General features: G+C 43.2%; 1 protein-coding gene across 1 annotated transcript in view; it reads left to right on the top strand.

Annotated features, from left to right (window-relative positions):
• Positions 1 to 1,035: 1,035 nt before the first annotated feature.
• NPSR1 (neuropeptide S receptor 1) overlaps positions 1,036 to 17,188 on the top strand; it is a 63,097-nt gene continuing 46,944 nt past the window's right edge. Inside the window, exons 1-2 of the mRNA XM_009273500.1 lie at positions 1,036 to 1,182; positions 14,665 to 14,797. Coding sequence (XP_009271775.1) covers positions 1,036 to 1,182; positions 14,665 to 14,797 — 280 coding nt within the window. The remainder of the gene's footprint in view (positions 1,183 to 14,664; positions 14,798 to 17,188) is intronic.

Below are 17,188 nucleotides of genomic sequence, written 5' to 3'. Positions count from 1 at the left end.
GTGCCCAGGAAGTCGGTGAGTAGCAAGGTAATTGATTACCTTGTTCTGAAGAATCCTTGAGCCTCTGTCTCAGCGACACCAGCAATCCCTAGGAGCTGTACCTTTCCAGACAGGCTCTCCATACGGCAAAGAAAGAACTGCCTGTACTGGGTGTGCAACAGGTTTGAGCTCTTTGCAAGGGTAAGTGCGAAGGCCTATTTATGGTATTTTTTTTTTCTTGGTAAAGACATCTTCAGAAGTCAGATAGGCACTGACAGGGAAATTGTGTTAGCTTAAGCCTAAAAACTTAATAGGGTTTTGCTAATACAGGAGAGCGTGTTGGTGCTTGTATGTGGGTATACAGTAATTCTGCAGGTAATCGAAATCAAAGTGGGCTGAGCTAGGGTAAGTAAGCAAAGCTGCTGAGTGGAATAGCCAGGCTCCTGAGCTTAATGCAGGGAGGAGGTCCATGCTTTTACAGGTGTGTCTGACTCCAGAGCTGGCAACTTGGGGTGCAAGACAATCCAGGCATGTGGCTGGGTCCATGTGTGCTGACTTTCTTACTGGCTGCTGCTCCTGCTGCTGGAAAGAGCACGTGGACGGCTGTCGTCAGAGTTGTACCGAAGGAAAGCGCAAAGGGACGACGCCAGCTGGCTTTTTTTCTCCTGAGCTTAATGCAGGGAGGAGGTCCATGCTTTTACAGGTGTGTCTGACTCCAGAGCTGGCAACTTGGGGTGCAAGACAATCCAGGCATGTGGCTGGGTCCATGTGTGCTGACTTTCTTACTGGCTGCTGCTCCTGCTGCTGGAAAGAGCACGTGGACAGCTGTCGTCAGAGTTGTACCGAAGGAAAGCGCAAAGGGACGACGCCAGCTTGGCTTTTTTTTTCCTTTTTTTTTTTTTTTTAATCACTCAGCTGCACTGAAGCCCGACGCCTCTGGTAGCCAGCGGTGGAGCAGTGAGAAGCTGGTTTTGTTGCTGCGCTTTTACGGGAGAAGCTTGGCTGCGTTAACTCTTGCAAAAACAAGCACCTAGGTAACTGGAACAAAATCCAGTGATGGAGGGCGGCTCCACAGAAGCCAGCAGCAGCTCCCAGGGAGACACCGGCTGGCTGGATCCTACCCTTGTCACCTGCACTGAAACAGTGACTTTCACTGAAGTGGTGGCAGAAGAGGAGTGGGGATCCTTTTACTATTCTTTTAAGGTATTCTTTTAAGGCATGCATTAGTTTTCTCACATGCTTGCAGCTTTGGTGCATTTTCAGCACCTCTGTGGGGAGGCAACTAGGATTATTGAACTTTTTTGCCCAGATATTTGTGTTTTTTTCCCCCTGCAAAGACGGCAGATAGCATGTGTGAGGCATTTACTGAAAAACAAAATAGTTGTAGGAATTGGAGTTCAGACTTTCAGGTCTTAGCCAATTGTATCCCCTTCCAAGAGGGGACGGTACTGTTTTTCTATAGAGGTATTGTAATTATACATGCATCTTTAATCAAAAGCTTGTATTAGTACATCTTTTATGTAATTTCTTATAGCCATCATCTTGACATAAGGGATTTCTTTTCAATTTTCCAGCTGCAATGAACATTGTACAGAAATGAGAGGGGTTTTTGTTGTTTTGTTTTGTTTTTTTTAATCACGAGGGACAGGTTCTAATTGGTTGGTTTGTTTGTTTGCTTTTAACTTGAGCGGGGGATGCAGTGTCTGTTGAAGGCTGCTGTTAAGAATGCACCAGATGAATCATTCAGTAGTGAATGCTGTTGAATGACATGGAAAGTGTATTCATTCATCTCCCTGAACCAACATCACCCTTGCAATACGTGAATGAAGGAAAAAGATGAAAGCAGTACTGAAATTCATCTTTCCTTCAGATTTCTGTGCCTGTTGTCATCGCTTAATTTCGTGCTGCATGCTGTGTGTCACTTTACTGTTGTGGCACATTGTAGAAGTTAAGTTCAAGTTCTTAAAAAGCCTGACAAGGAGTACCCTGCCATTCCTTCTGCAGCTCAGGACCAAAGAGATCACTTTCAACTGGAAAGATGTAGCCACTTACATCGTTTGACAATATGTTTGGTAAAAGAGGATATGTTCAGAGGCAATTTTGATTTCTGTGAGCTTGTTAGTGCTCTGACACAACGCCAGTGGAATCAGTGGAATTACAACAGGTTTCCACCCCTGGAAAGGAAAAAGTTGATCTGTAGTTCTACAATTAATTAATGAGGGTCTCTTTTAACATGCTGCTGATACATTTTTGTTCTTGATTAAGACAGTACTTTCTTATCTAGGATTTCAAGGATGAAAATTCTTTTTTTCCCCCTCTTTTTTTTCTCTCCATATTAGACTCCTAAAATGCTCTTGAAAAAAATCAGAAGCGACAAGCAAAATATTTTTAACAACTTTCTCTTTATCTCCTTTGTTCTTTCCACAGTTAGGGCTGTAAATCTGAACAATGTCATGGGAGCAGTATTATATAGTGGCAAAAGTGACAATTAATTCCATGATTAGAAAGTCCCCAGGCAGAAAAATGCTCCTTAATAGAGGAGATTGAGTAAATTACAATAATTAGGAAACCATGGATAGTCATGCATACATGCTCGTCCATTGCTAAAGGAAACTTGATTCCATTAGCTGAGAGCTTCTCATTAGACTTGCACTCCGCTGTTGGATGTCTAGCTCTGGCATATATAGCATGAACTTTGCAAGGAGGTTCACTGATTTCACATCAATTACTAGCTGTTGATAGGCATGGAAATATTTTGACTCTGGAGACAAGTGACAGCTGGTGCTGCTGCAGGAAAGAGGGATAAAGCACCTGCTCTGATGACTACGGTGCAGGGAAGACGGGGCTCCCTGCCAGCAATTTCAGGTCCCTGTAAAAGCTCACATGTGGAAGGTGCTGCTGACACCTGCTGCCTTGGTTGGCTGTCCTCCGCCAGTGCTGCCCACATTGCGTCCATGTCCTTGCCCCTTCCAGCAAGCCAAGCAGGGGGCTGGTTAAGCAGCTAAAGCAATAAAAGGTTCAGCTTGGAATTGGGTGAATGGATTAAAAAACAGAGCTCAGTGCTCAAAATGTAGCTACAAATGGGGCTTTGGCCTTTTATTGGGATTTTCAAACACGTTGTAGCCCATGGCTGACAGTAAAGGCAAGCTGGATGAACGGCCACCCCACAGGTTGACTCCAGAGCCTGCGTGCCAGGATGCAGACAGGGCACACAAGCTATTTCTGCTTGGGAAATGCAGGTGTAACCTATCTTACCAAAGCAGTCATAGGAAAACATGATCTAAGCCGATAAATGGAGACGAGGGAGTGACACTCACCCAGTACCTGGAGCAGTTCCTGTGTTAATGACTTTTTAACGATTTTATCCAATGACAGCTATGTAGCGTATCTCACACGCTGCTCGAACTATGGGAGCATGCGCTGGTTTCTTTTTTTCCTCCCATGCTTCAGAAGGACAGCCTGTGCCTACCTAAGGTAGTGTCTGTGTTATACTGTGGTGGCAATGTGACAAAAGTAAAATAATGCGCCGTAGAGCATTTCAGTGCCAAAAAGTCCTGTTACAGGCTGAGCTGTGAGTGCTTCCCTGCTTCCACTTTCAGAAGCATTTGAGTTTCTGTCTATTCCTCTTCAGAGCTTAACAACTAAATCCTGCACTGCTTCAGATTAGAAAGCATTTTGCCAGTTCAGTTAGATTTCTTCTTTTTTTTTCTTTTTTGGCTGGGAAATGGAGCATTTCATCCCCTTGGAGGAATGCACATTTCCCTTCTGTTAGTCATTACAGTAGCTCCTCGGCCATTTGCTCACCAAGGCTTTGCCCACGAAGTCTGCTTTGGGGCCTTGGCCGTGTGTGCTAACTAGGCTGGCTCTCAGCGTGCGGAGTTGTAGCCTTTGGGGCAGGATTGGGTGCACCCACGCACCATGCAGCATGCAAGATGAGCTGGTGCTTCCCACGGCAAAGGCACTGGCTCATCCCCACCTACGTTCAGGTCTTGCTGCTGTGTTATGACAAATGGTCTCTGAAAACCCAGACCGTATTTCTTCCCGGGTGCCTTTACATGACACATCCAGGTAGGTTACTGTCTTAAACCACAAGAAGTCCTGTTGGCTGTGTCAGCACCAAATTCAGAACAGATGTGCAAATTGGTATTAATTACAGCGCCAACCTCCCGGGCCAAAGGAGAGTTCATTACATCCCTTTACAATCTCCCCCATATGCATTTAATCTGCGTGTAAAAGGGCTCTAAGCGAGTGTCAACCGCCCTCTGCCAAATACAGTAATCCGAAAAGAACAGAGATCATCTGAACACCTGTGGCCTTCCTCCTCTTTAGGACCTTCTTAAGTCTACAAAGCTGACAAGGTGCAAAACAGAAACCTGCCTGGAGAGAAGTTGAAATCTCAGAATAGGTTTGCCCCGCTTGTCCGCAGGGTTGGGAGGCTTCGTCAGGGCTGGAGGAAGCACCTCCCTGTGCCAGGCCCCCAACAGCTCTGAAGCTTCCCCAATGGTAGGAGCATGTACTCGTCCTCAGCGAGGACTGAGTAGGGCTCACCTCTTTTTTAAGAGGTCTACTGAGAAACAGGACGCCCTACTTTTATGCAATAGAGTAAAGGTTAGAGTGCTCAAAAGGAGAAAAGTTCCAGCTGCTGTTCCTTTCTCGGTGGGACTGTGTTCCCACCGTCACCTCCTGCCTCCCAGGAGAGTGGGCTGACTTCCATCATCTAGTACATTTTCTTATTTTGTTTTCTGATGTGTAGAGTTGAGCCCTCACCTGTGCAGCAGGACACAAAGGTTTTGTCGTTTACATCACAGGTTGTTTGGGAGCCCCAGTCTCTCCCCTGCCAGGTGGGAACCCCAGCCACTGGTCCACATGTTGACGTCCCCCTCCCTCTGGCCCCATGAGCCCTGGTCCCTGTGCCATGCAGCATCACCGCAGCAGTGACACTGAAGTGCTAGAGCTCTCAGGAGGAACAATGTGCATATTGAATCCACCACAAATGATTTTACACATATCTCAGTTTGTTTCAGGAAGGGCTGTTTGACTCTGCCTATGACTATAGAGCTCTCAGGAGGAACAATGTGCATATCAAATCCACCACAAATTATTTTACACATATAATCTAAATTCTCAGTTTGTTTCAGGAAGGACTGTTTGACTCTGCCTATGACTGTCCTCACCCACACTGTAGCATTCCCTGTACCTGCATGTTTTAGCCCACGTAACTCAGATATTAAACAGGTCTGCATAGCCGTGCCAGAGTAAGCACAAATCTAAGAGCATGTGCGGCTTATCCGTGGAGCCTAATGCTCTTTACAAAGGTCAGGGCTTACCATCTTCAGCAAAGAGCTGAGGAGACCAACGCATAGAGGGAAGGTTTGCATAGACTTGTTTTGTAGGACCATCAGGTAACAATGATTTGGCTCCAGGTGTCCTCCGAGCCTGTTTAAGTCAGAATCTGTTGTCCCTGTCATTTCATCCAAATGCAGGAGTCTCTCTATCTCCTGGAAAGCATTCACCTATGCTATTGCTCATTCTGATTTTCAAGCAAACCTCACAGAGCATCCCATCACTGAATACATAATAGAAAAATAATAACGGGTGCTGTCAAATTTCTGGAGTAATCTCTGCAAATGCAATCATACATTTTAGAAAAATAGGCATATCAAATAATTCATAAGTAACTTTGCAATCTTTCGGTGGGGGGAGAAGAGGAGAATTAAGTCTACACAAATAAGGTGTCAGGAACTCCTGAACGCAGCCTCTGCAATATGCCATAACGACTATTGCTATTCCTGAGATGCTGCGCTGAGAATGTAATAGCTAAACTCCTTGTGAAACAAATCGGCAGTGCTGTTGGCCAGGCTGGCTTCATCTAGTAGCTTAAATGCCACACAGAAGTGATCTGGCTGTATGACAGCCCGACTGGGGATAGCTCTGAGCCAACTGATTTGGGCGGTTTTATACTAGCAACCCTCATACTTCTGACTCCATGGTCCACACAGCCATAGGGTTTGCGTCTGTGTGCCTCTCCAATATAAATATGCCTAGAAAGTATTAATTTCTCCAGGTTTTTTTGAGATGTTTTAATTGTACAGATTAGGCATACTTAATCATTTTACCCCTTTTTGTGATTAAGATAAAACAGCATTTCACAGTTTTTAATAGGGCTATCAAAATCATGCTATTATGGATGGACCATTGAGTGACCTAATATTATCTCTTCCTGTTGAAAATGTTCTAGGAAAAAAATAGATAGGTACACCATGAGAAATGTATCTTTCCTGATGACATTAAAATCAGGGATATCTGTTTGTCTAATTCTGTGTAAGTTTCCTAGGGTGCAGTGGGTAAAAAAATCCTGCAATAACTGAACAGTACTGTCCCCATTTATTATCCATCTTGTACCAAAACACAGCAGAATGGCAAATGTCAACTATCTGCTAGTAAAAATGAATTGTTACCATTTGTTATTGACCGAAAATCTTCCCCTCTATCCCAGTCACACCTATGGAGGATTTTGGGGCAGGGTGGGGGGTGGTTTGTTTGGCTGTTACTTGGAAATATTTGGAATATTTGGAATATTTGGAAAGATTCACATGCATTAAATGTTGCACTCTGAAAGGACCCTGCCTCACCTGTGATGGTGAAGTCAGAGCTAAGAAATACATTTCTAAAAAAACTGGGGATTCACAAAAAAGGTAGATACAGTTTTGCGAGATTTCAAAAAGAAGTGAAAGTAATCTTAATAACATAATTAGCCCTTTCCATGAGAAAGTGTCCTGATTTAGTGAATAGGCTTCCTCAGCTTGTCTGTTTCCTTAAGTCTAAAAGGAGAAAATATTACAGATTTTTCCTCTGTATAACACGTTGCATTCACAGACTACGAGTGCAGTACCATATAGACACAAACTCATGCAAAACTGCTTCTCAAGTTTGGCAGAATAGAAAACATAAGCTTGGGTCCCTCCCCACTGTGCCCTTCTTCCAACCATAAGGACATGGGGAGAAGTGACTCTTCCCAGCACCTCTGATGTGTTACGAAAGCCTCGTGTGGCAACGCATCCCAGGATCGCCAGAATGACCTGTAGCTGTGTGCTGGGAGGATAACACAGCCAGCCTGTGAGAAAGCATCTCCGTAAGGCAGCCTCTGTGCAGGAGATATGAAAACTACCAGGCATGACTGGTGCCATTGAAATGGGAAAGCAGCAGTCCCAGAGGCAAACCTGGGGCTGAACTAGTAGTTATGCACTTTGAATCAGGCTCCATTCCAGGCCACGCTACCAAAAAAAAAAAAAAAATCAACTCCTAGAGGGCTTGTTGCCTGCCCAAATGTGTTCCTCTCAAATTCAGTCATAGTGGAAGCACTTTCAAAGACAAAATATAAAACTTTGCTTTGAACTTTCTCTTTTCTCAGTCTTTCTTATCTTCACATGAGTTTTCCCAGAGCTTTTTGGTGTCAATCAAATTGCTTTCCCAAAATTTTCAGGAACATCTTGTGTGAACGCTGTATAGAAACATCTTCTCCGTTTTGCCTTGCAGAAGATGGAGAACGTTCTTTCAAAACACACTTGTATTACAGGGGTGGCCAGTACAATTTCTGCTGCTTGTGACAACTAGGGCATAAGATTTCAGTGATCTTCCCAGTTGTTAGCATGTTTCTTTCTTACTGAGACAAGGCCTATCAGCAAATGAATCAAGAGTGAACCAGCCATTTTTGCAGCTTTTCTCGAGCATTAGAAGGTGGCTTGAATTAATCATCTGAGCTTTCACATACATGTGACTAACATTTACTGTATGAAGCTTACTTCTAGCCTAAGTATCCCGTCCACTGTCCCTCTTTTTCTAAGATATTTGGTGACCCTTACTTTGTTCCCTCTTGACAGTCAGAACTGCTATCTACAACTAAAGTATGTGTAATGCACCTACAGCTTATCTTCAAGCAAATTTCTGTCAGGTTTTTTTTCACAGCCCAACTTGTGTTGCAACTTTCAACACAAGAAGAAATATGGATGTTTCCAGTTGGCACTTTAACCAAGTTTGGGGTTTTTTATGTATTAAAGAACCTTTATTTTGTAGCTGGTAAAAATAACAATAGTCATGATCCCTTCAGTGGCATCACACTTTACTTCTGACAGCTCATTGTTTAAGCTGGTCACACCATGGCAGAAATTCTTCATCTCAGGCCTCCACGTAAGCATAAGACAAATGCTTTCTTATACTTTTAAAGTCCTTTTTCCTAAGACTAATATGTTTGTGTCATTTCCATGCCAGTAGCCTTTACACCCATACTCTTTACTTGCAGGGTGAATTTTAATTTACATAAAGATTCCCACAAAGATCTGAGTTGTTCATGTTTCTACGATACAATAAAAAATATACTTGTGCAAAGCACTCCTCTGATTACGTCTGTATAAGTACCTTTTAGTTTTAAGTACATTCCTTAAGAAAATAGGTCTTATGCATACTTGTGTGTGCATAATAATTCAGGCAGGGAAGGACTTCTGAAGGTCACCTGTGCCAGCCACTCGAAAGCAAATTCAAACTATGCCAAATTGCGCTGGGTAGGGTCCACTCAAATTTTGAATATCTCCAGGGATGGAGATCCTGCAGCCTCTCTGGGCTCCCATCCCAGTGTCTGACCACCCTCATGATGAACATTTTTTTCCTAATATCTAATAAAAACGTCCCTTGTTACAACTCTTACTTGTGGCCTCTTATCTTTTCATTGTGCACTTCTGAGAAGAACCTGGCTCCATCTTCTCTGCACCCTCCTGTTAGATAATTGTAGGCAGCAGTTAGACCCCACAAGGCTCCTCTAGGGTTTCTGCTGTGGAGGAATCCGGCAGTATGAGACAGAGGGTTTTTTATTTATTTTTGCTTCGTTTTTTTATTTTAAAAAACTTTATGAGTTATGTCAGAGGTGGTGCCAATGCCTTTAAGACTCCTTAATTAAATTTTGCCGATGAGTGTCTTTCTTTGATTTCTTTCAGTGTTGCTGTCCAAAGTGCAATTTGCCTTAGAGGTAAACTGACTATAAATCCCTGACTGGAATCAGTCAAGCTGCATGGCACCTGTCTGCCTCAGGAAAACTAATCTTCCTGGGTTTTTTTGGTTGGGTTTTTTTTTTGTTTGTTTGTTTGTTCAATCCTAAATGGGGGCTGTTAAAATAGCAAATCTGTCCTCAACATCTTCAATATTGAAAGTTCAAGTCTCCAGATCTTCTACAACAGGATCAAAAAAATGCAAATCTAGACTCCTCCATTTTATTACATGGCCTGCAATTAAAGTGATTATTTCAGAGGGTGAGAAAAGATTTTTCTCTTTTTTTTTTTCCTCCTTTAAGAAAGTGCAATGCAATCTACTAGTGGTGAACCTGACCGTGAGCATGACAGTTCCCCAATTTAGCAAGGAGATTTATGTGTTCTTCTTAAATGTTAAGAAGAACATCCTTACAAAATTGTTTGGCTTGCTCTGTGATTACATCTCTCTTACAATCTCAATTGCTGCAATAAGCTACACTAGAAACCTAATTTTTAAAATATACCAAAGGCAAGCAGTAAGACTGTTTGCATATTCCCAGAATTTAATCATCCGGCAAGAAGAAGCTGTTCAGAGACTTAAGCCACTACTGACCTGTGATATGAGGGATCAGTGCCTCTTCTTCACCCAGGTGACCAAGGACATGGAGCAGGAAGGCACCAGGTCAGCAAGGACATTAATTCACTATAGGCCTCCTCTCCTCACATTAAGAGGCCAGCCAGTCACATCAGGAACGGAGTACCTCTCCCTCTCTTTTTCTATTTATTTGCTGATTTCTTACCTGGCAACCTATTTTTCCAGGCTGTTTCCCAACCAGCCTCAGCAGCTAGAACAAAACTGTTTCATGTTGGGTCCCCGTTCAAGTACAAACATGCTTTGTCCATTGATAGTTGAACGTCTCCTTCCACTGGGCAACTGCTCTGATATCAGGCAAAGGCTTCTCCACCTCAAGACATGAGCAACAGCACCTCCACTGGGATGGGCTATCAGGTATATCCCTGTTCCACAGCCACAGCTGGTGGCCCCCAACAGAGAGAATACAAATCCTGAGAAATGAGTGAGCAAGGAAGTTGGCTGGGGAGAACTGGAAAGAAGGATGGCATCCTGGCACCAAAATGTCTCCCAATGGCTCTGAAAGGTTTTAACTATGGTCTTGATTAAAGCTGCTTGCAGGGATGATCTTTGTCTCAAATATAAAGCAGAATACAGCTCTTGCTAGACTTATTGCAGCCTATGGATTCAGAAATTTTGTCAGAGAGACAAAATAACAAGCCTCTTCTACAAGCAAAGGAAAATGCACACAATCTTCAGACAGGTTTTCTGGCTTACATTTCACCCATGAAGAGGCTTGCTTCATTGACTAAAGCTGGTTTTAATCTTAAAGCAAGTTAGCAAAACATGAATATGTGCTGCAGATGTCAAGCACTTCCATGCTCTGAACACAGCAGTCTTGTGGAATAGCAGCACATGCAATGGTTGTAGTCAAGCCAAGGAAATCCTCTTGACTTTGATTTGTTCTGGGACCTTAGTCTTTAGTTTTTCTAATCTAAAAGAACTGGTGTATGACACTAGTCTCTCTCACAGCATTCTCATGTAATGTAGTTAGCAATGCCCACTGCAAAAGCAGCCCTTGCCAAAAGCTTCTACACAGGGGTTTGGGAGATGTTATTATTTTTCTTTTCATCCAGAATGCCTCTGGTGTCTGCGCAACATGTTATTAAACAATGTTTTTGTAAATTGCCTTGCTGAGGGTTGTTTCAAAAGAGGATTTTTGCTTGATGAACAAACAAGACACGAAATGAAACACCTCTATGTCTAAGCAACCTTAAGGTTCTAAAATTATAGAAAGTGCAGCTGGAGTCAAGTTCAAGGATCAATCAGCTATCTCTCTAATCTAAGAGCTATTTTTAAGACCTTCACAGATGGAGATTTCACTGGCTCAATCAATCTATATAGATATGATATATTTTTAAGTCAATTTTTAAAAATTATCAACCTGAATTCTGTGCTGTAGTTTTGGTTCACTGATTTTTGGCCAGTCATCAGTGGATCTGAAGAAGAGATTATTCCTTTCCTTTTTTACGTCAGTCTTTTTGTGTCTTCAAGGCTACGTTCATATTTTCCTGCAGTCCGCTTTTTGCTAGATTAAGCAACTTCATTCAGTCTTTTCGCCTGGCTCTATCCTCTAGACTGCTGTCAACTCATTGCTCTGTGTCTCTCTTGAAGCACAGCGCCCAGGAGTGGGCATAGTACAGCTGCTGGGTACCGTGGAAGGATTAGAGCCGAGGCACATGAGACTAGTGTCGATCCCATGATGGTGGTTGTCGCTGTCATGGTAGAGTGACATTATTAAATCATGTTCCACTTGTGGGGCACTTTACGTGCTGTATGGAGGGGGGGGATGTTTGAAGGCTCACCCAACCCGATGTGATTATACCAACTGCACTGTAGAGTTCTGCATTTCTCCTTTGTTGAAGAGCATCTTGTTTTTTTTCCAGTGCATGTTTCGAATTCATCAAGATCATTTTGAATTCTAATCCTAGCCTCTGTGAAGGCCTTTATCACGGTGGGCATCCCATTAATAACCACCAAAGTTTTCATTCTGCAAGCTAACACAGACTGAGAGAGGCTGCAGTGATTTAAGGTGCCTATTATTATAGCTCCTTAATCCTCAAGAATGAGATCTTTTTCTCTTCTCTCTGAATGGCAGCTACCACAAATAGATTAGTAGAAACTATGGCTTTATTCCTTTGTCTATGCCCTTTCAAACTGACCTCTCCTAAATTCAGCTTTTGCACCTTTTAGGTTATCTTTGTAGTCTGGTTTAATTCTGTATGTCCGTAGAGGCTTAGCTTAAAATTGCTTAACTGTTAAGCACTGCTTTTTAACTTGGCAGGAGGGCGTTTAAACTGACCATATGTGCTGCACCCCTATGGTGGGGAAACAGCCCTCTAACACAGTCTCTGTTGCTCCATAGCTATTTCTTCTATGAGAATCGTCAGAAGGTGTGAGTGTTGGATCCTTGTTCTGTTCGTACCCAGAATTTCTTTCAAGAAGATGCTCTCCTGATTTTATATCAGAGAAAATGGGAACAAGTCTTGCCCTTCAGTTTTCTTCATGTGTGAAAGACCTTTTCTGAAATGGAAAAGACAAACCAAACCCTGAGGAGAACCCACTGATTTCAAGGACAAAAATTATGTGAAATCTTACCTTTTTCAATTTTAATTACCTTCCAAAAAGACAGTTCCTTCCAATTCCTGTACAAAGCAAAGCATCCCCATAAAAATAGTTCCACCATGTCTCTGCCACACATTTTGAAGGGAATTTGTTTCCAAGAAATTCAAGAGATTTGCAGACACCCAAAAAAAGTGGAGTTGTTTTTGTCTAAAAGCTAATCATCCAGCCCACACAAGTTGTCTTATCTAGGTCACTGTATAATCAGTGGAGACAGGCCATCCCAAGGTAGGTGAGATGAATGGTGACTCACCTCTGAGGTACTGCTATTATCTAGACTATACTATGACAATTTAGAGTAGTTGTCTCTCTTCAGAGCTTCTCACCTAACTTCTCTCAAAGTTAGGTGAGATGACCCAAATGGTAGATTTTGCTGGCAAAAGTTATCACTCTGGGAAAAGTGAAACTGTCTAAACACAGCCTTCATTGTATGCTTAAGCTAATCTCTGGGTTCAGGCACAGAGCGCAGCCTGAAATTGCTCATACACTGGGTCTTGCCTTTCCTGCATGCCCACATAACCCATGGGTAGCGCGGTTACCTACCTGGAGCAAAGTTGAGGCTGGTTCCCACAAGTGGCTCCCCAGTAGAGGAGGGACCATGGCTGCTGGCCGGGAGGGAGGCACTAAAGCTCATGGCAGAGCAAGAAGCTCCTTGCCTCTGCTCTTTTCCTGCCATTTCACCTTCCCTCCCCACGCTCACAGCTGAAACGTTTTCCTTTTGCAGGCAGCAGGAGCCCTGGTTTCTGCTCACCCATTGACAAAGTCATGGGTTAGTGGCTGCCAAATGCTTTTAATGAGCGCTCTCCCCTCCTTCTGTTCCATCATCAGCCCAGTCAGGTAGGCACGGGTCTCACTGACAACCTCCTTCCCCCCACCTGCTCAGGACAGTGCCTTGGGGTCACTTCTGTAGGGCCAGCAGCTGGGATCCCTCTTCCACTGCAGCCCTTACCTGTCTCCTCCATTTTCCACTAGCTCCCACACTATGGGTTTGGTGTCAGGAACTGGGAGATCCCGAACGACTGCATTGACATAAACCAAAACTCATCCCAGTTGCTAGGATGTGAATCCAGGCGAGCAATGCATCTGAAACATTGGAAAGCCACAAGAAGGCAGAGCAGGGGGCTGAAGGCTCTTCTGTATTTCATTCATACGGACTGTCTCCTCCTGAAACATCAAAGGCAAGGGTCTGCTCAGGAGCAGCAGGCTCTGGGAGAGGGGTCCCTTATGGAAATTGGGTTTACCTTTATAACTAGCAGTTCTGCTGAGCCATATATATATTTTTTCTCTCTTTGACTCTAATAATAATGTGTAAACTATTGCTGCTGGATACCTTAGGTTTTTTTTTCTCCTGAGCTCCCCTGCTCTACGCCCTTCAAACCTAACTGTTACTGTGAAAAATGCCCTCTCTTCTATTTGTCTTTGCAGAAGAGCAGCAGAACCGTCTTCCTCCATGCCACTACATACAGCTTCACACAGGACAGGTTTTTATAAGTGAGAATTTTGCAGAAATGCTGAGTATTTTCTCCAAGCTGACCCCACGCTTACCAGACTTGGTGCTTCTCAGGCTCAGAGCTGGGCTGCTATGGGGAAAACATAAACTTCACACTCTCACATGGCGAGGGGAAACCTACAGAGTGGCCACTGAAAAATAACTATCCTGCATCTAGAGAGGACCAAATGGGTTTTGGTAGGCCAAAAGGAGGGCAAAGATTGGGCGTGCACTCACAAAACAAGCAAAAGTAGATACGTACGCCCTTGTTCTTGCAGCCAGAGGATCCTGATGCCTTGAGAACGCAAATAACTTTTTTTCTTACTTTCTTTTCTTTGTACACACTACCACTAGGGGACGTTTTGTCATCACGTATTGCTCGCTACACAATTTTACTTTTCCTTACAGTGGGTCATGCTTTCTCTTCAATCTTGGGGCCCATATAGATCATGGAGTGGATGTCTGAATTTCATAGGGCTTGTGGAAAACCCAGACTCACTGGAGCTGGGAAGGAGAGAAGTATTTATTTCCCCCATTTCTCTGAAGGAGCCCATCTATCAGTATTGCTTACAAAGTGAGGCAGCTGGTTATTTCACAGCTTGCTGGAGCAAACCGAGAAAACTGAGGGTTGCCTCTCATTTTAGTGTTAAGTGCTGAACACAGACACTGTTTTGTGAAGATAGAAGTAATATACAGCCACTGCAAATCAAACTGGAATGAACATCACCAGCAGTGATGCATGTTAAGTATTTTCTGAAAGAACAAGAATATCTTTTAGACTAAATAATTAGAAATCAATTGGCAAAACTCACATTTCACTCCTTTTTTCCACTCTCATCTCATTTGTCCTAGGATACTGACTGGCTTAACCCAAGTCACTACCCACCCACCTACCGATACGCTTTTTTTCCTTCTCTCCAATGCAGACAGAGCAGCTGGTGACTCTTTGGATTCTCTTTATTGTCACAATTGCTGGAAATGCCATTGTGCTCTTCTCTACCTGGAGGAGGAAGCGGAAATCTCGAATGACCTTCTTCGTTACACAGCTGGCAATCACAGGTAGTGTATGGGAGGGGAAAGGCCATCTGAACGACACAGGAATCACTATTAAAATGACAAATAAGAAAATGCAAGTTGAGTGGTGAAGAATTCAGTTGCCACCTAATGTCCAGCTGCAGCTTGCCATAAGACAGATCGACAGCTGCTTATCTTAGGGCTCAGTCTGCCTCTGACCTAAAAAGATGTTGCTAGATGTAGTAGTGTCTGTGTCAGATGCAGCAGCTGCAACTCATTGATTTCACTGAATCTTATCTTCCAGTCTGAATTTGCATCCACATTTCCCAGAAGTTATGTCCCCAGCTGTTGTCATGGAACTGTTTAAATTGAACTAGTTTAAGATTAATCTCTTGTGTTTTTCTACTAAAACCCTTTCTAAAGTACTTAACAATGGTATTGCTTCATCAATTACTCTCTTGCACTGAAGAGTGAAAATAACTTCATGTTATCTGGTTCAACAAAGCAAGGGAAATATAAAAATGTAAATGTGGAGAGGAATGCATTTAGCTTTTTTTTTTTTAATGGAAAAAAGGATGCTGATCTGAGAACTTTGTAGTTTTTAAACAAAATGGAAAATGTACAGAAACCTGGTTTGTAAAATTTCAATCTCAGCAACTAGGAAAGGAAATGAGCATAAGCAGCATATTGTTTCTCTGTGGCCCTGAATGGACTAAATTTGTGGGGTTTTAAGTTTCCCAAGGGAAAATATGTGCTGTTTCTATAACAGTGTCCTGCTACTAATCCCTGCTTACAAGACAGCTGTGTCGTATTGTTTGTGTATATAGGATATATTTATATGCTTTCTGTTGCTTTTTTGGTAAGATATGGTAGGAATTGCAGCACTTTTCCACTAAAGAGCTATTTAATATGTGATTTCCCAGCAATATTGCATCCTCCTTTGATGTCTGTTGTATCTCTGTTTAAACTGGAAAATCAAAGGACTACACTCCCCAATTTTCAGCATGCATTCTTTGCAAGTAAATGAATTCCTGCTCATGGTCTCAACAATGTCTGCCCAGGAGCTTGTCCCGTTTGAAGAACTACTCTCAGTTGAAACAGACCAAGGTGTGCAAAGTGATGCAAAGGGACTGGCCCATAACTACAGGTGATGTAAGTATTATTGCAAGGTGAAGAGGTGAATGAAGGTTTGCAGTGACTCCTCTTCTGAAGTGCTGACAGCTAGTTTTCCTGTTTGCCTGTGAGTCATCTATAATAAACAGTTTCACTTCTTACCTTGGTCGTGACTTTCATGTCACTTCCTTCGTGTGCGAGCGGTATTTTCCATCAGGTAAGGCATGTTGATACAGCCTCACAGCACAGTTTGGAAGCATCAATCACAGATCAAGCGTTACAGTGTTCACAGGAGTTTCAAAATAGCCAATCTCTGCTCAAAGAGCTCTCAATCCCAGATGAATATACGGAAGATGGTAAAAAGTAGTCAACCAAGCAGTAGTACAGGCAAAGAGCAGAAGAGCAACTGAAGCCCCAGATGGACACCATCCATTTTCTACCTACTGTCATCAGCAAGCAGAGTACCAGGGGCAACCATCATGAGAAGGGCTTTGGAAGAGAGGAGGGTGGAAAATGACCCTGTGTATCCATCTGGCACAGAGGGCACAAGGGCTGGCCTTGCTGCCAAAGCAAAGGCACAAGTAATACATACACCAGCATGGTAATAGAAGATGGGTCCTAATAGGAAGAGCTCAACTAAACAGCAAAGGGTCTTGTCCTAGTAAGAAAACAAATGTATTTACTTCAGCAGAGAAAGAACCAGCATAAGGACACGGGTGTCCAGGTCAAAGGAATAAAGCAAGAAGCAGACAGAAGTGTCTGGACCAGGATAGCTCAGGAGAAGACTGGTCCACATGAGGTGTACTACGAGGAGGCTACTGCTGTTGCTGTGCTGGGTAAGGGCCTGGGTGGGAGTTTTGCCATTTTGGACCCATAGGAAAGGCTGACTTTTTGGATTAGAAGGGAGGTGGATAGAGAGCTATTCACTAGGGGTTCAAATACCATCTACATGAAGGGAGGGGAAGGCATTGCAAGTGCAGTTTTGAGGGAGCTGGAATAACCAGTGACAAAGACAACAAGGCAAATATCCCATTAGACGTGGGCTGCAAATAGTGCTATACAGCTGACGTTACAATATTGACTGAGGTCCATGTGTTCCACTTGCTGATTCTTCTGACTTCCCCTTCCCTAAAATTATCCCTGACTTTTAAAATCAGAGCTTCAAAGTGCCTGAGTTCAACAGTCTGTTTCATTTCAGATTACAGAAATTCACATAGAAAACTCACTTGACATTCACATTTGCAATGTTAAAAGAAGTAACACCAGCTTGAACAGCAAAGCTCCTTTCAAGCAATGTTGACTTCTTTTTTGTGATGCAGGAGT

Source organism: Aptenodytes forsteri, unplaced genomic scaffold (assembly GCF_000699145.1).
Source record: "Aptenodytes forsteri isolate BGI_AS27 unplaced genomic scaffold, ASM69914v1 Scaffold270, whole genome shotgun sequence".
Lineage (NCBI taxonomy): Eukaryota > Metazoa > Chordata > Aves > Sphenisciformes > Spheniscidae > Aptenodytes > Aptenodytes forsteri.
The sequence above is the reverse complement of the archived record's forward strand: the minus strand, read 5'-3'. Positions and strand labels throughout refer to the sequence as shown.